The sequence below is a fragment of the Carcharhinus amblyrhynchos genome, chromosome 5, assembly GCF_965287045.1.
Source record: "Carcharhinus amblyrhynchos chromosome 5, sCarAmb.v2.hapA, whole genome shotgun sequence".
Lineage (NCBI taxonomy): Eukaryota > Metazoa > Chordata > Chondrichthyes > Carcharhiniformes > Carcharhinidae > Carcharhinus > Carcharhinus amblyrhynchos.
In genome coordinates, this window is record NC_137328.1 from 95,898,920 (window position 1) to 95,918,232 (window position 19,313).

At 45.0% G+C, this 19,313-nt stretch overlaps 2 protein-coding genes across 3 annotated transcripts in view; one reads left to right on the plus strand and one right to left on the minus strand.

The window, feature by feature from the left end:
- The window catches only part of mrps27 (mitochondrial ribosomal protein S27), an 81,774-nt gene extending 63,044 nt beyond the window's left edge, over window positions 1-18,730 (minus strand). The window contains exons 1-4 of the mRNA XM_080189723.1: window positions 18,659-18,730; window positions 12,399-12,479; window positions 2,120-2,190; window positions 103-161 (exon numbers count right to left, since the gene is read on the minus strand). Coding sequence (XP_080045849.1) covers window positions 103-161; window positions 2,120-2,190; window positions 12,399-12,479; window positions 18,659-18,719 — 272 coding nt within the window. The 5' untranslated portion in view covers window positions 18,720-18,730. The remainder of the gene's footprint in view (window positions 1-102; window positions 162-2,119; window positions 2,191-12,398; window positions 12,480-18,658) is intronic.
- A 213-nt stretch (window positions 18,731-18,943) lies between these two features.
- Window positions 18,944-19,313, plus strand: part of ptcd2 (pentatricopeptide repeat domain 2) — a 37,466-nt gene continuing 37,096 nt past the window's right edge. The window contains exon 1 of one of the 2 annotated variants that reach the window (XM_080189236.1): window positions 18,944-19,045. In XM_080189236.1, the coding sequence (XP_080045362.1) occupies window positions 18,949-19,045 (97 nt within the window). In that variant the 5' untranslated portion in view covers window positions 18,944-18,948. Of the gene's footprint in view, window positions 19,052-19,313 lie in introns of both variants that reach the window. The other variant, XM_080189237.1, reaches the window with a different exon arrangement.

Consider the following 19,313-nt stretch of genomic DNA (forward strand, 5'->3'; position numbering starts at 1 on the left):
CGTGCAGCCCAGGAACAGGTCGGTGGGCATGGAACAGAACAAAGTACCGTTGTATTACTCTGTGCTTGGGAGCACTTGGGAGATCAAGCAAAATGTACGTACTTGTAAATGTAGTATTCAGCCTGCTCAACCTCTTCTCTTGAAGAAATGTTGTCGATAAACTACAGAAATAAAACAATGAGAGGAAGTATTTAAATCTGGTATTAAAATCCACAATTGAAACTGTATCACCTCAACATTTACTGCAATACAAAAGACACATGGTGATGGTCATTTAAATCACACTAACTAATAATTCCACCAACTAAAGTTGTCATGTTTTATTGCGATTAATGGTGCTGTCCAACAGATAAGGAAAATTTGAGATAAATCAAAGCTCTTATACAAAGCAATAGTCGCCTTGTTGTTGAGGCTTGAAGCTATCTGACTATAAGGATAACGCAAGAAATAAATGCTGAAGTAAAAACATCATTTGACATGTCTCTTTATGACCAAATCAAGCAAAATAAACCCAAGGGGGAGAGAAATTATTCTTCAAAGAAAATCTTCCGCAGAATTGAAAATGTAGACCTTGTTTATGTGCATCAGTTACTGCTTTATTCGGCTTCTTCTTTATTTCATGTATGCCTCCAGCAAGAAGCCAAACTGATTCATTTGAGTGATGACAATTCATCTACAATGGACAATATCAAGTAGAAATAAAAGGATTGCATTGAATATTGTTGTGCCTTGTGTATGGTGATCGGTACAGTTCTGAGAAAAGTCAGTATGACATAACACACTGACCACTTAGCCAATAATGCTGCCTCATTCAAATTAACTGTGGCTTTGAAAAGTGTGTAAAATGCTTGAGATGGTTTTCATTAAGTAATTTAAATATTAATTCCTAAAAATAACAATTTTTTATTAATAAGGTCAAGATGGCGAGGCCTGACCTCCTGACATTGTCCTCACCAACAGAAGTGAGGTGGGCGTTCACTTCTGCTAGTCCTGAGAAAGCTCTCCAACCCAGGCAGGTTTTCCAGCCCAGGATTCATAATCATACCAGAGGCAGCTCTTTGGTTACCGTGAGAGTCTGGAGCAAAGAATAGGCCTCCGGATGTGTTGTTAAAGTGATGGTTGTCATATCGTATCTATTTTTAAAAGACAGTTTTTGATGGGATTTTTACTTGATGGGATCCACGTGTCTATGTGGGCTCCCTCCAGATGCTCCAGTTTCCTCCCACAGTCCAAAGGTGGGCGGGTTAGGTTGGACTGGCCATGATAAATTGCCCCTTAATGTCTAGGGGGATAATCAGGGTAAATGCATGATAGGCAGGGATAGGACCCGAGTGGGATTGTTGTTGGTACAGGCTCGATGGGCTAGATGGTCTCCTTCTGCACCGCAGGGATTCAATGATTTTTATGCCTAGTTCTACCTAATGAAGATTCCATTATTAAGTCACTCACCTTGGCAACAAGTAAGAAATTGCTATTGAGTCAGAGTCAGAGAAAGTAAGACTAAAGGAGATTGACCCACTTCGACAGTTCTCTTCTCTCATTAATGACTGCTACAGAGTTTTGCAATAACGTGGACTATTTTCAGAAAGAAGTTTAGGTGAGAACCAGAGCATTCATTTGTTGTGATCTAATGGAACCTGGCTGCGAATAATACTCAGGCTGGAAAGACAATATTTAGAAGTAAAGAGCTGAAATTCGTTTCTCCTCCAACTATTATACTATCAGGCAAAATCTTCAGTTATTTTGGGAAAGGTATAATATCATTGCAAATAAACATAATTTTATTTGGTTCTCATCTCAATGTCCCTAGTAATACAGTGTGTATCTTTGGCATTCCTCCTGTTTTTCCTTTAAAGTTATAAATAATGCTTATTTCAGTCTAAATATGTTGTCATGAGAGTACATTCAGAACTCAGAAACCTGAGGATAATATTGCATTATAGATATAGAGTTAAGGCAATACTTTAAACTGGCTTACATTTTTGGACTCAAAAACAAAATCTGTCAAATGCATGCATGAAATCGAGTGGGCTTTTTGTGGACTAGTTGTAAATCTGCACATCACAGATATTCTGTATGATTATTAATAATACATGGAGGAAGCCTGTACCAGCCTTACCCGTGCTATTGTTAATGAGCTGACAGGAAGTTTCTTCTCATATGTTATGTCCATTAGTGCAGCTAATTCCGCTGATTGAAAGAAACAGAATCATGTTCAATTATATTTTTATTACAGAAACTTATACCCACATCAAAACAGAAATGAACCATTCTTATGGAAAATAACTGAAGCGTGTTAGCCTTTTGTTCCATCAGGCAACCATTTTTCAGCAGTATCTCAATTACTATTTTTGAATGTGATTCCTTGTATTAAATTCAATAAACGCCCTGCAGAAAAAAACTAGCAATATGCCTGAATGCTTTACATTGCTTAAGAGATAGCAACACTGCTCTTCTGCAAAGATCTCTGACACATAAATGGAAGAAGGAATCCTTGACTTGTTTTACAAAGGCCTTTGCTTCCAGTGTGCTGGCCCTGGGATAAGCCCATCGGTTCTCATTAACCAAGGCATTTAGTCGATCAATATTCCAGCAAGGTCATGAAATACGGCTTATGAAATTATATGTTCTGGAAAATCACGTTCAAATTTCCTTCAAATTATAAGGGGTAGTTTTCACCACAAACCGGAGGACAACATTTCTTCCTAGCTGTTCAAAAATAAAGGGCACAAAATCATCTTTTACAATTAAAATGCATGCGGATTGAGGCAAATTGTCCTTCAGGAAAATTTCTCCCTTTTAATTTCATATTAAATTATACTCTGCATACGGCTGGGAATTCTTGGGCAGCGGGGTGATGGGAGGCCTGTGGTTTATTGGCAATTATTAGTAGAAAAATAAAAATAGCAATATCAGCAAGCACTCCACTGTATACTGGAACTGGCAATGACCTGTGGCATAGACATTTTCTGAATAAGTGAAAATGAGATGCAATATAAAAATGTCTCCGGGAGGAACACCACACTGCCACCTGCTGTGCTTTTCTACTGCTCTAAATCTCAACTAAACCATCCCCCACGTCATTCAGCTTGTTACAATTAAGGAGCTCTGTACACATACACTAATCCATTAAATCATTAAAGGTGCCTCCCAACTTCCAGGAATACCTTCAAAATTAATATTTTGGAATTCTCACCTTTATTACTTTATGTTACAATGTATATTGCAAGAGTATGGAGCGCTATGATGAAAACTATTACATTTTCTTTATTATAAGCCTACAAGCAACTGATCAAATATTCAGTGTTTCCACTCTTAATACAGCGATTTATTTTCCATTACGGGTCTAATAATGCTGGTTGTATTGCTTTCTTATTATGGATTATGTTTTAAAAAGTCACAATTTTCCAGATCAAATCTAAAGACACTGCATCATTAATAATTTAAGAAAAAACTGTACTCAAAAGTTGGAATGTTAAAAATAAGTCTCAAGGCATACTTCAACATCGTGAAATAATTGCAAAACTTCACTTCAGCAATTCTGCCACAATCTCCTCTTCCAGCTCTGCCTCAGTTCCAATAGGACATTGCTAACAAAAGCTGCAAGAGAATACTGGGCAGGATGTTGACCTCTGGTCAGGACTCAAACATCAGAGCCTAATGAGGATCACGGCCAGCACTGTCGCCCAGAATGATTTTCTCTCAACTGGCAATGCAATGAAGTTACAGTGAAATTCCCCTAGTTGCCACACTCTGGCGCCTGTTCAGGTCAACGCACCTAACCAGCATGTCTTTCAGAATGTGGTGGACGAAACCAGAGCACCCAGAAGAAACCCATGCAGACACCGGGAGAACATGCAACTCAATCAGTTGCTTGTAGGCTTGTAATAAAGAAAATGCAGTAGTTTTCATCATAACTCCATACTCGTGCAATATACATGGGAACATAAAGTAATACAGGCGAAGATTCCAAATTATTAATTTTATCCTGAGTGACACAAGCTGGGAATCAAACCCTAGTCCCTGGCGCTCTGAGGCAGCAATGCTAACCACTGTGCCACCCCTCGAGACAGAAGGACTTGAGAAAGAGAAGAAATGAGGCCCTCTATCACAGAAGCAACAGCCAGCTGCCTTTTCAGGTGAGGCAGAGAAAAGGGCACTTCAAGCTGGAAGTAGTTTCTCTCCAACTTCTTAAACTTTTAAACACAAAATAGACTCACCAGCAGAGCCACCACTGGATTTAACTGTAGGCAAAAAGGGGGCTAGTTACAAAACCTGCCTGGAGCACTAGCCCCACACACAGTCTGTCATAGAATCTCTACAGTGCAGGAGCCAACCATTCAGCCCATTGACAAGACCCTATCACTGTCACTCCACATATTTACCCTGCCAATCCCCCTGACACTAAGGGGCAATTTAGCATGGCCAATCCACCCTAATTGGCACGCATCTTCGGACTGTGGGAGGAAACCGGAGCACCCTGAGGAAACACATGCAGGGACAACATGCAAATTCCACACAGACAATGACCCACACTGGAAATTGAACTCAGGTCCCTGGCGCTAACAGTACTAATTGCTGTGCCACCATGCTGCCCCGTCACTGGGAGGCCATCTTCAGACCGCTGGTCTATCCCCCAACATCTTAGGGGGCTTGGAGGACAACTGGACAATCCAGTCAGCCTCTAGCAATAGGTATTAATTAACCATTTTCTGGTTTGTGGGGTAATTCTGTGAAAATGGTCCAAGGATGGGATGATGTGCAAATCTGCACACCGCCTGTGGGATACATGGGAACACCACAACCTTTAAGTTCCTCTTCAGGCCACACACCATCCTAGCATTCAGAAACTAGAAGCAGAGGTAGGCTATCTGGCCCTTCCAGTCTGCTCTGCCATTCATTTTGATCAATTGGAAACTATTTCGCTGGTCCTTGACTGTTGCTGGGTCCAATTCTTGGAATTCCCTTCCTAACAGCAGTGTGTGTGTGCAGCTACACCACATAGACTGCTGCAGTTCAAGAAGGCTGCTCACCACCACCTCCTCAGGGATAATTAGGATGGGCAACAAATGCTGGTATAGACAGCGATGCCCATATCCTGAGAACGAATACATTTTCAAAACATTTCAGGTACAGTGTTATTTATCATTTAGAAAGGCACAGAGTAAACAAGGGCAGCCAGATTGGATTTGTCAATGGAAGGCACTGTCTGACTACCTTGATTGAATTTTTTGAGATGATGATAAGGAAGTCTAATCAGGGTTGTGTGTTTGATGTAGTGCCCATGAATTTTAGCAAGGCTTCTGACAAGGTCCCACATGACATGGTCAGAAAAGTAAGAGCCATTGGCATTCAAGGACAAATGACAAATTTGAAGTATGGGTAACGGTCAATTATGTTTTTGTGACGGGAAGGCAGTGGTGTTCAATACCAGGTCCCCTGCTTTTAATGGTACATTTCCATGATTTAACTGTATGAGGTATGATTTCACAGTTTTGCAGATGATACAAAAATGATCCATGGGTTGATATTGAGGAAGGAAACTGCAGTCTGTAGGAAGGTATCAATGGATTAGTCAGGTTGGCAGAAAAGTGGCAAATAGAATTCAGTCTGGAGAATCGTGAGGCCATGCATTTGGTGAGGGCGTAAAGGATAAAGAAACACATAATAAATAGTAGAAGACTGAGAAATGTAGAGGAAAAAACAGAATGTGTTTCCACAGATTCCCAAAAGCACCAGGGCAGGTAGACATGGTGGTAAATAAAGCATTCAAGTAGGCTATTGGGTGATTTAATTAAGATATGTAAAATTGCAAGGGGCCTAGGTAGGAAGGACTAATTGGCAAGTGGGTCAAAAACCATAGCATCGATTTGAAATAAATGGTAGAACAGTGAAGGGAGTTGAGGGTGCGACAATACCTTGCTTTTAAAAAATGTATTTGTGTCGTGTTCCTTGTAAAGGTTTTTATTTAGCAGTCAGTTCTATTTATTGATGCCGCCTTTGTCAAGAACCGCTCACCTATGTGTTGATGCTGCAGAAATACAACTGATCCTAATTGCTGGGATGTTTGTTTTCATTTGGACTAATGCAGCTGTTATTTTAGGTTTTTCCTTGGGGTTTTTCAGAGTGGGGCTTGAATAGGTTGATTGATAGGAAAATCATGTGAAGGGGCAGGATTAGGCTTACATAGAAATCAAGTCAGTCACTGCTTGGAAGAGAAGTGCCTCTCTTTCTGTCTCTGAATTTGGAGATTGGGACCTGCCAGGAAATAAGTCTCTTTCTCTGGAGGCTGCTGTATAAGAGTCAGAAAACGTGTATTTCTGTATCTGTCCCAAAGGATTAAAAGGCTAGAAATCTAGTATCTGTATCAGCCAATTTTTTTTGAGCTAGCATTTTCTGAAGAGGGATTTATGCCTGTGGGAATATTGCTTAAATTGGAACTACAGAGATAGTTAACTGTTAAGGATTACACCCAGTCATGTTTAAGTATTTCAATTGGTAAAAGTTATGCTACTTCTTTTGTTATATTTTAACTGTGTTGTTAAATAAAGTTTGTTTGATTAAAGCTTCCTAATGGAGATCTTCTTAATGGAATCATACCTGGAACGAAACCCCTTATGCTCCCCCTAATGCCAAAATCAAAAAAAGTTGGAGTCGTGGCTAACTTCATAATATACCTGGGGTTTTCTGATCTGGTCCCTAACAAGGAGAAATTGTTTTCATTCAGAGGATGGTGGAATTCACTGTTCCTAAGGGTCGTGGAGGCAGAAATCCTGGTCACATTTAAAACATACTTGGATGTGCACTTGTGGTACAGGGTTCTGGAATAAATATTGGAAAGAGTGATTAAGTTGGATAGCTGTTTTTTAGCCATCATGGACACAGTGGCCGTATGGCTTCTTCCTGTGCCATAAAACTCTATAATTCTATGTCATGTATGGAACGATATCTTCAACAAGACATCTACTTTCAGAAGAGAGAAAAGCAGGAAGTAAATAAAAATGGAAGAATCCAAAGTCTTACTCTAGTAAACTTAGGGAGCTGTTCAGCAATTTTTAGGTATAAAGTCTGTGCTGTTCACTTCATATGTTTAGAAAAATGTTCTTTTCAAAGGGATGAATGCGGTCCTGTAATGTTTTCTGAATCTCCAAAACTTGGCATCAAATTCAGCCCAGAATTATAACACAAAGCCCCTCGAACAGCTTTTAGGATTCTAAGTGAAATTGGTAAAAGCACTTTCAAACTGGTTGCCAGTGGATTATGTATACGATGCAAAGTGAAATTCATCAATTTTATGATTTGACACAAGTTGAACATTTCACCTGGCTTGAAAATGTTACATTAGTATGGGGCTGAGTTACTGGGCTGGATGCTGGTTCCGTATTTAACTGTGGTGAGTGCGGGGAATTGAAGGAAAAGCCACTGTAGGGTATATGTGTTAGCTGCATTGAGATGGACGGAAGGACCTTGAACAGCAGCTTCTGGGAGGTGAGCATGGTGTTGCAAAGTAATACATTCAAGTACTTGAACAGGGTGGGAGAGGTAAGTCATAGAGCTTCACAACACAGAAGGAGGCCCTTCGGACCACTGTGTCTGTACCAGCCATCAAGCACCTATCTATTCTAATCCCATTTTCTAGCACTTGGTCTGTAGCCTTGCATGCTTTGGTTTTTGAAATGCTCATCTAAATGCTCCTTTAAATATTATGAGGCTTCCCGTCTCTATCAAACTTTCAGGCAGAGTTCCAGATACCCACCATCCTCTGGGTAAAAAAGTTTTTCCTCAAATGTAAATCTAATGCCCCTGATCTTCAATCTATGCCCCCTGGTTACTTAGCTCTCTACTAATGGGAAAAGTTTCTTTGAATCTATCCTATCTGTCTCTCATAATTTTGTACACAATGTATGTACATTAAATTTTGTAATATTTCTAGCAGTAGTTGGAAATGTCAGATGGGCCAAAGATGGTTTTTTTTTGAGCAGAGAGCTCATGTGGGACATGTATGGTTAGAGTGGAGGATGAGGAAGGCTGTAACAAGTTGTATTTATATAATGTCGTTAACCTGGCAAAATGTGCAAAGCTGCTTCACAGGAGTGTTAATAGTCAAAATCTGACACTAGCTACATTAAGAGATATTAATACAGGTGACCAAAAGCTTGATCAATAGGTAGTTTTAAGGAGTATTTGAAAAGATGGAGAGAGTGGTCAAGAGGCAGAGAGGATTAGGGAAGGAATACCAGAGCTTCAGAGCTGGACAGCTGAATGTACGGCTGCTACTGTTGCAGCGATTAAAATTGGGCATGTTCAAGAGTCTAAAATTGGAGAAATGCCAAGGGTTGTAGGTTTGGTGAAAGTTAACTAAGTCGGGACAGTTGAAACCAAGGAAAGATTTAAACATAAGCATGAGAACTTGAAATTTGAGCTGTTGCTGAAACAAAGGCCAATTTAGGTCAGAGATTACAGAGTGATCTGTGAGCAGGACTCAGCGAAAATCAGGATATGGGAAGCAGAGTTTTGGATGCCCTCAGCTTTTCAGAGGAGGGAAGGTTGGACGCCAGCCAGAAATATCTTGGAATAGTGAAGTCTGCAAGTAACAAAAGCATGAATGGGGGTTTTAGCAGCAGATGGGAAGGTAGGGGTGAAAACAGGTGGAAATAGGTACTCTTGGTAATGGAGAAGTTATGCTCAGGAAAAATAGGAAAATCCAGTTTAGCCTCAGGCAGAGAAGGGGATGGAATTAGCAGCAAGGACTAGGATAATGGGCTGGAATTTCAGCATTGACATGGGACGCTTGAGTTCGGAAAAAGACTAACTCAGCATATCCACCTCCTTTAAGAGTCCCCCACTTTCCATATGGGTGGCATGGTAGCACAGTGGTTAGCACTGCTGCTTCACAGCTCCAGGGTGCTGGATTCAACTCCTGGCTTGGGTCACTGTCTGTGTGGAGTTTGCACATTCTCCTCGTGTCTGCATGGGTTTCCTCCAGGTACTCCGGTTTCCTCCCACAGTGTGGGTTAGGCTGATTGGCCATGCTAAGAAATTGCCCCTTAGTGTCCAGGGATATGTAGGTTAGAGGGATTAGTGGGTATAATATGTAGGGATAAGAGGGTAGGGCCTGGGTGGGATTGTGTTTGGTGCAGAGTCGATGGGCCGAAGGGCCTCTTTCTGCACTGTAGGATTCTATGATTTATATTCCGGGGAAGGAGGGTTGGGATGGAGCCTCCAGGGGAATTCTGAAGATGGACAAGTACTGAGGCTGCTGTTTAGAGAGGCTTGCCTCAGGTCTCTCGCACTTTGTCCCGTCACATTTGTGGCTGTAAGACCCTGCGCTCTCACTCCTCGTACGCCCTCATCATTCCCCTTCCATGGCCCCCATGTTGCCTGCACGCCCTCCCTACATCCTGCATGCCCACTTTGCTCTATAGAATCAACAAGCCACATAGTGATGACGGCAAGTCCTGAAATATATATTTTTAAATCCATTCAAATAGCTGCTTTAAAAAAAAGCTGCTGCTTTTACAATCCCCTTATAGTGCCACTCACATAAGCCATTATAGTATCAATAATACAAGTTTTACCTCACTTCACACCACATAATCATGTCCCAATAAACATCAAAAGGGCCAAGGATTGATGCTTAGGGGACTCCAAAAGTAATGATGTGGAAGTGGGAAGAGAAGAAGACATTGCAGGTGATTCTTGCAGTTCCAAATTTAGAATCAATGTGGTTCTATACTCAGCTGGAGAATAGAATAGAATCCCTACAGTACAGAAGGAGACCATTCGGTCCATCAAGCCTGCACCGACAACAATCCCACAAAGGCCTTATCCCCTTAATCCCACTACTCCCCCTGACACTAAGGGACAATTAAGCACTGCCAATCAACCTGACCCGCACATTTTTGGAGTGTCAGACGAAACTGGAGCACCCAGAGGAAACCCACACAGACACGGGGAGAATGTACAAACTCCACACAGACTCCAATAGAGCAGCGGCATCAGAGGTAGATGGCATGGTCAACCACGGCGAAGGCTGCAACCAGGTCAGGAAGATGAGAAGGAATACAGTGCCAGGGTCACAGAGGATGTAATTTATGACATCAATAAGGGCCATTTCAATGCTCTGCTAGGGGCAAAAACCTGAACGAAGGGTCTCGACCATGGAATTGCAGGAGAGATGGGCACAGTTTTGGGAGATTACAACATGATCAAGGACAGATGTCCATGATCGATAGCGCAATTACGGTATCCAGCACACACACAAACACACTTCAAACTGATATTTTAAATAGATATTTTTTGGAGTATAACAAATCTCTCTTTACTTTGGAAGCCTAGAATCACTGCTACTGCTAACTTGCTCCTCGAGCACAATTTGCTTCTCAATTGGTTCCTGAAAACACTTTCCATGGAGTAAGAACAATATTTTGAACAGAGTGTACTCCCCAGGCTTGCCTTGCCAATTCAATTGTGGGCTGAATCCGGGGCTTAAAAATTGCTTGTGCAAAGTCAGTCTGAGTATTGGGTACCAGGATACGTTTGTCCATTTCCTGCAACCTGACTTGCACACATTCAAAACATTCTTTGCATCACTTGAGCCGGAAGGAGCAAGACTCAAGTAAATGACTTTGAGTGCACAGTGGTGGAACACGGTTGAACAGAATTGTGTTAAAAATAAGTTCTTCCTCTAACAAGCATCACAAATATAACAAGCATCCAACATATTGATGATGGGTTATTGCTTATGGAAGCAATATTAATGCAACTGCCTGAAGCAATCTTTTCATATTTTATTTCCCATGTGACAGTTCCATAATGAGCATTGACCTTGCAAACCCCAAAATTCTCACAAAACAATTGATGCATCAGATTTATATAACTCAAATCTGAAATTCCAATGATATATACATAATTACCCCCACACAAGCAGACCTTTATGCAAGTTTTCATTGCTATTGGTATTTTAAAAAATATTTAAAAATCACCTGATATCAAGTAATCCTTTTTAAATAAAAAAAAGCTTCTGTAATTTTCCAGTGAGAAGGAATGGCAGATACTTCTGCCTTCAGGCTAAATATCATGACACAAATTTAAACAGGCCTTAAACAACTGGAACAAGGATACTGACACTCAGAAACATCATTATTTTTATTTGTTTAATAAAATGTATATATTTAATGATCCTTGTTCAAAAACCCTCATTTCAGCAGTTTTGTGAAAACTGAAACCCAGCAATAACAAAAGGAGTAAAAAATTGTAACACAGAAATACCAATAGCTACAATCCAGAGTGTGGACAGAATGGGGGAAAAATAATTCCACTTTAGAAGACAGAGGATTTTAGGTTGTATATTGTTGTCAGATTGAGGAGCACATAAAGCTTTGCACACAAAAAATGATCAAGTTTAAGTTTATTTATTAGTGTCACAAGTAGGTTTACATTAACACTGCAATGAAGTTACTGTGAAAATCTCCTAGCCGCCACACTCGGGGGCCCGTTTGGGTGCACCATGGGAGAATTTAGCATTGCCAATGCACCTAACCAGCACGTCTTTTGGACTGTGGGAGGAAACCCACGCAGACACGGGAAGAATGTGTGAACTCTGCACAGACAGTGACTCAAGCCTTTTTTACAGTAGCTTCATTGCAGTGTTAATGTAAGCCTACTGTGACACTAATAAATAAAAGCCAGGTATCAAACCCGGGTCCCTGGTGCTGTGAGGCAGCAGTGCTAACCACTGGGTCACCATGCCACCCAGAGTTTATCAGGCTGCTTTAGGGTGATGAAGGTTACATCTCGTAGGATAGTAGATAATCACTTCACATTCCAAAAGAAAGCAAAGAAAGATAAAACCTACCTTCCTCCCTCTACATCATCAAAGTAGCCAAAATATATGAGTGGCTTGAATCTTGTCTTCAAAAAATATGGAACAAAGCAAAGTGTTTTCACAATACTGGGTACTTGAGAATGAAACTGCGCCTTCCAATTGAATCCATCTCTTTCTTCATCAGATAAAATTTCCTTCTCATTTCACTTGTTTCCTGACTTTTCATTCTGTTTTCTGTTCCACGGGAGTTTCTTTCACTTTGTAAATGCTTCCCTATTATTGCTGTTAATTATTTTTGAGGTTTGTATCGCAGATATCGATCTAGGCCACGCTAGTGCTGCTTACTGTTTCCGCAATGTCTTTAATATTTAAGGCTTAACTATAAAAATAGAGTTTGAATACAAGACACCCAATGAGTGGGACTGAGAGTGATAGGCTCTAAGCGTTATGAAATGTGATTATAAGGGGGAAGTTACCAGGGATATATAAACATTTAATTCCAGGGTCCCACTCCCAGAAGCAATTCCCAACAAAATGCTGAAATTTAAGCTCTCAACGATTTTCCACTTACCCAGATTTTGAGGATCTTTCTTCCTCTGGTCCCATTTCTGACTATCTAAGTAAGCTGCAGACAGCAGACACCTTTTGGTTACTGAAGAAAGAGACAAATGTGAGTTAGTACATTGGAATAAGAATAAGGACAGGAAAAGCGTAGCTGGTCCATCAAGCCTTCCAAGCGTCGGGTAACCAACAGTCAAGCCTTTGAATTTATACTGTTCTGCTGCAACCCTCTGCCCCTCCACCCCCAGTCACACAGTCCGTTGTAAAAGAAAATAACCTTAAGCAATTAAGGAAAAGAATTCTGGTCAATTTCTCTCCAGCTCTCACTGGTAATCAAGCAAGTTCTGGGAGACAAACTAACCGATATTACTACCCTCTAAATTCTATAATTTGAGATGCTTTCCAAGTACATGTCTGGCTCCCTTTTGAACATGGTAACAAATAACACACTACATATGCTGGATTCTGGATGAGTGGAAGTTTAAGGAGGTGAAACATGAGAGAAAGTGAAGCCGAGTTTTGAAATAATCACGTGGATGAGAATTTCAGTCCAAATGAACCAAAACAGGGGCTGGATGGATTCACAGAGCAGAAGTCAGTACTTTTTTATTATGATGGGGATAAGGGATAGAAAGCTCAGCTAAGGCAAAGTTGCAAATGTTTCATTTTCCAATGGCTCAAAAGAGAAGGAATCAGTGGCAAGGATATAGGGCCTGATTTTACCTGCACACTCCTTCGAACCCCATCCCCAGTTCAAAACAATGCAGTCCATAAAGGTTTTTGACTTGATTTATTATCACATGTATTAGGATACAGTGAAAAGTATTGTTTCTTGCTTGCTATACAGACAAAGCATCCTATACATAGAGAATGTAGTGCTACAGTCATAGCTAGGAGTGTAGGGTATTGTTTCTTGCACTCTATAGACAAAACATACTGTTCAAAGAGGACATGGGTGAGAAGGAAAGGACAGGATGCAGAATATAGTGTTACAGTCATAGCTACGGTGTAGAGAAAGATCAACTTAAAAATGGTAGGTCCATTCAATAGACTGATGGCAACAGGGAAGAAGCTGTTCTTGACTTTGTTGGTACGTAACCGCAGACATTTTCTTGATGGAAGAAGGTGGAAGAAAGGATGTCCGGGGTGCTTTGGATCCTTGATTATGTTGGCTGCTTTTCTGAGGCAGCAACAACATATTAAATTATCAAAACTTAATTATCTATCTTCAGGTTCCTTTCTCTTGCTGGGTCCACCGTGTCAGCACTTCTAACCCATGCAGCACTTTTGTCACAGTGTTTAATTGCTGAGAATGAGGTAAAGCTTGTTAAGGTCCCAATCATTTCTGAGGTTACTGACCAAGAGCCCACTTCATCAGGAGAAGGCCCTGGATGCATCACATATCTTGCTGATGTCAGTCTTCAAATTTATTGTCCTCTTGCCTGGATCATCTGCCTCTTCCAGATTTCATTCCCCATTTACCCCAGACGGAACTAATTTAGCACATCAGACAAAGAGAAGTACCAGGGTATGCCTGTAATTGTGCATTACCAGCTACTTGGGAGGCCTAAGTGAAAACTCAGGACATTCCTGTGTGCCAGTGAGTCCTACCCACATTCAAAACCAGATTGTGTGGCTGGCAACACAAAAGAACTGGTCCTGTCACAGAAATCTCCCTAATTATAATTGGTGTCTTAATAAGTCTATTTCCTGTCACCAAATTTCAAACAGTAACTCTCTTAGCTGTAGATAAGAGCGTGATCATATGATGATGTTGCTGGGTCAATTGACAAACATTATGCCATCTGAATCCATTCCATCAGTTCCAACAGCACATTGGTAAAGATGTATGTTGTTCTCCCTAGCGAGGCTACCTCTTGGACAACGGTCTACAGTCAAGTTTAGTTGTTCTTAAGTGTAACATACTGCAGAACCTAGAAATTTGAAATCAAAACAGAAAGTGCTGGAAATACTTCCACAAAGTCAGATCAGATCTGAAGCTGGTTCTCTCTCCACAGAGGCTGCTGGATCTGCTGAATAGTTCCAGTCTTTCCTGTGTTTATTTACCATTTCCCCCATTACCCAGGGTTGCTGGACATTGGATTACAGCCTGTTGATCTCTCCACCCATCTGCTTCCCAATAACCACAGAGCAAATTTTGACCCATCTACCACCAACAGTTGCTGCTCTGCCACCTAATGTTAAATATGATGTGGAGATGCCGGCATTGGGCTGGGGTGAACACAGTAAGAAGTCTCACAACACCAGGTTAGAGTCCAATCCAACAAGTTTATTTGATAGTAAACGCACAAGCTTTCAGAACGCTGTTCCTTCGTTAGGTGCATGAAAAGTTCGGTTCACAAACAGGGCATATAAAGGCACACACAGTTTAGAGAATACTGATTAGAATACGAGTCTTTACAGCTTATCTGTTATTCAAGTCTTAAAGGTGCAGACAATGTGAGTGGAGATAGCATTAAGCACAGGTTAAAGAGATGTGTATCGTCTCCAGACAAGACAGTAAGTGAGATGTTGCAAGTTCAGGCAAGTTATGGGGGTTACAGATAATGTGACATGAACCCAAGATTCCGGTTAAGGCTGTTATCATGTGTGCGTGTAAGCACTTTTCCAAGGCGGCTTTCACGACACACGACAGCGCAGGGTCGCTGAGCAGAGACTGATAGCCAAGTTCCGCACACATGAGGACGGCCTCAACTGGGATCTTTGGTTCATGTCACAGTATCTGTAACCCCCATGACTTGCCTGAACTTGCAACATCTCACTTACTGTCCTGTCTGGAGACAGTACACATCTCTTTAACCTATGCTAATGTTATCACCACTCACATCGTCTGCATCTTTAAGATTTGAATAGCAGATTAGCCGTAAAGACTCGCATTCTAATTAGTATTCTGTAAAATGTGTGTGCCTTTATATGCCCTGTTTCTGATCAGAACTTTCCACTCAAAGGAACAGCATTCCGAAAGCTTGTGGGTTTACTATCAGATAAACCTGTTAGACTTTAATCTGGTCTTGTGAGACTTCTTACCTAATGCTAAAAACAGGAACCCAACAAGCAGGTGTCCTGTATGCCCAGTCTGCCTAAAAACAGAAGCCTCCAAGGAGAAACCATTTTCTAAAATAATTTAAAATTTCCAATGCAGCCAAGTAACAGGGACAACCATGCTTGGTGACACACAATGTAGCTGAGAAAGGGGTTAGAAACACACCAATCAGACTTGGCACTGCACTGCTACAGCCTGCCGGGGATGTTGTAGTTTGCAAGCTTTGAAGGGACAAAGCTGCAGCTGCTGTGTGCGCTCTGCTCAGTCTCACTGTGTATTGACTGAGAGTCCGGGTAGGCAACGGGCAATGGAACGCTCGCCTGGGTGGGCGGTGAGCAACTGAATGCTCGTCCAAGTGGGCAGCAAGAGATGGAATGCTTGCCCAGGTGTTCAGCGAGAGATGAAATGCTCAACTTAGTGTACACTAAGCAGTGGAACGCTTGCCCCGGTGGGCAGTGGACAATACAACGTTCACCCAGGTGGACAATGAGAGATGGCATGCTCACACAGGCGTGCAGTGAGTGATGGAACGCGAGCCCAGATGTGCAGTGAGAGATGGAACGCGAGCCCAGGCGTGCAGTGAGAGATGGAACGCGAGCCCAGGCGTGCAGTGAGAGACGGAACGCGAGCCCAGGCGTGCAGTGAGAGACGGAACGCGAGCCCAGGCGTGCAGTGAGAGATGGAACGCGAGCCCAGGCGTGCAGGGAGAGACGGAACGCGAGCCCAGGCGTGCAGGGAGAGACGGAACGCGAGCCCAGGCGTGCAGGGAGAGACGGAACGCGAGCCCAGGCGTGCAGGGAGAGACGGAACGCGAGCCCAGGCGTGCAGTGAGAGACGGAACGCGAGCCCAGGCGTGCAGTGAGAGACGGAACGCGAGCCCAGGCGTGCAGTGAGAGACGGAACGCGAGCCCAGGCGTGCAGTGAGAGACGGAACGCGAGCCCAGGCGTGCAGTGAGAGACGGAACGCGAGCCCAGGCGTGCAGTGAGAGACGGAACGCGAGCCCAGGCGTGCAGTGAGAGACGGAACGCGAGCCCAGGCGTGCAGTGAGAGACGGAACGCGAGCCCAGGTGTGCAGTGAGAGACGGAACGCGAGCCCAGGCGTGCAGTGAGAGACGGAACGCGAGCCCAGGCGTGCAGTGAGAGACGGAACGCGAGCCCAGGCGTGCAGGGAGAGACGGAACGCGAGCCCAGGCGTGCAGGGAGAGACGGAACGCGAGCCCAGGCGTGCAGTGAGAGACGGAACGCGAGCCCAGGCGTGCAGTGAGAGACGGAACGCGAGCCCAGGCGTGCAGTGAGAGACGGAACGCGAGCCCAGGCGTGCAGTGAGAGACGGAACGCGAGCCCAGGCGTGCAGTGAGAGACGGAACGCGAGCCCAGGCGTGCAGTGAGAGACGGAACGCGAGCCCAGGCGTGCAGTGAGAGACGGAACGCGAGCCCAGGCGTGCAGTGAGAGACGGAACGCGAGCCCAGGCGTGCAGATAGAGACGGAACACTCGCCCGGGTGGCCAGCGAGAGATGGAACTCTCGCCCGGGTGGCCAGCGAGAGATGGAACTCTCGCCCGGGTGGCCAGCGAGAGATGGAACTCTCGCCCGGGTGGCCAGCGAGAGATGGAACTCTCGCCCGGGTGGCCAGCGAGAGATGGAACGCTCGCCCGGGTGGCCAGCGAGAGATGGAACGCTCGCCCGGGTGTGCAGTGACAGATGGAACGCTCAACCAGGTGGGCAGTGGGCGATGGAACGCTCACCCCAGTGAGCAGCGAGAGTTGGAATGCTCGCCCAGATGGGCAGCAAAGGATGGAACACTCACCCAGGTGGGCAATGAGAGATGGCATGCTCACCCAGGTATGCAGTGAGTGATGGAACGCTCACCCAAATAGGCAATGAGAGGTGGAACGCTCGCCCAGGTGCGCAGCAACAGATGGAACGCTCGCCCAGGTGCGCAGCAACAGATGGAACGCTCGCCCAGGTGCGCAGCAACAGATGGAACGCTCGCCCAGGTGCACAGCAACAGATGGAACGCTCGCCCAGGTGCGCAGCAACAGATGGAACACTCGCCCAGGTGCGCAGCAACAGATGGAACACTCGCCCAGGTGCGCAGCAACAGATGGAACGCTCGCCCAGGTGGGCAGTGAGAGATAGAACGCTCACCCAAGTAGGCCATGAGTGATGGAACGCTCACCCAGGTGGGCAGCGAGAGATGGAACGCTCGCCCAGGTGGGCAATGAGAGATAGAATGCTCACCCAAGTAGGCAATGAGAGATGGAACGCTCGCCCAGGTGGGCAGCGAGAGATGGAACGCTCACCCAGGTGGGCAATGAGAGATAGAATGCTCATCCAAGTAGGCCATGAGTGATGGAACGCTCACCCAGGTGGGCAGCGAAAGACGGAACGCTCACCCAAGTAGGCAATGAGAGATGGAACGCTCACTCAGATGGGCAGCGAGAGATGGAACGCTCGCCCAGGTGGGCAGTGAGAGATGGAACGCTCGCCCAGGTGGGCAATGAGAGATGGAACGCTCGCCCAGATGGGCAGCGAGAGATGGAACGCTCGCCCAGGTGGGCAATGAGAGATGGAACGCTCGCCCAGATGGGCAGCGAGAGATGGAACGCTCGCCCGGGTGGGCAGCGAGAGATGGAACGCTCGCCCGGGTGGGCAGCGAGAGATGGAACGCTCGCCCGGGTGGGCAGCGAGAGATGGAACGCTCGCCCGGGTGGGCAGCGAGAGATGGAACGCTCGCCCGGGTGGGCAGCGAGAGATGGAACGCTCGCCCGGGTGGGCAATGAGAGATGGAACGCTCGCCCAGATGGGCAGCGAGAGATGGAACGCTCGCCCAGGTGGGCAGTGAGAGATGGAACGCTCGCCCAGGTGGGCAGTGAGAGATGGAACGCTCGCCCAGGTGGGCAGCGAGAGATGGAACGCTCGCCCAGGTGGGCAGCGAGAGATGGAACGCTCGCCCAGGTGGGCAGCGAGAGATGGAACGCTCGCCCAGGTGGGCAGCGAGAGATGGAACGCTCGCTCAGGTGGGCAGTGAGAGATGGAACGCTCGCCCAGATGGGCAGCGAGAGATGGAACGCTCGCCCAGGTGGGCAGTGAGAGATGGAACGCTCGCCCAGGTGGGCAGTGAGAGATGGAACGCTTGCCCAGGTGGGCAGTGAGAGATGGAACGCTCGCTCAGGTGGGCAGTGAGAGGTGGAACATGCCCTACCTGCCCGGCCGCTCGCAGCTCGAGCTAGCAGCGCACTCCGCCGCAGCAAGGAGGCTGCCATCTTGGAATGAACCAAACCAAACCCTGAACCGGAGGAGATATAGTAACTGAAACAAATAAACCAGACATTTTAACAAACATATTCTTCTGTTATTAAAAGTGTTACAATTGAAGATGAATTGATTAAACCAGGCTGCTGTCGCCCTTCCCTCCCCCAAGGGTATTGGGTGCGTTGTGACATCTGATGTCACCCCCCTATCGCCCGGCGGGCATTGGTATATCCGGGTAGAATGGCGGTGATTGTGACGCGGAGGCTGAGCGTTCTATTTTGGAATATCAGAGGCTGCACTTTCGAACGGCACAAAGCCCGTGACTGCTGGCGCTGCGGTGAGGGTGAGGGAAGGGGTCAGGGTGAGCGAGAGGGAGAGGGAAAGGGGTCGGGGTGAGGGTGAGGGTGAGGCAGAGGGAGAGGGAGAGAGAGAGGGTTGCAGGGATCCGCTGTGCCCCTTGCCAGTGTGAGAGTAACATTCGTGTTTGCTGGGTCCCCAGCCAGCCAGGTGGCAGGTTGCCATTAAAGCAATGCAGCAGAGAGGAGTAGTAATAGGTCATATTCTTTTAAAATCAGCGATTGACCCTCTGTTAAAATATCTGCCCC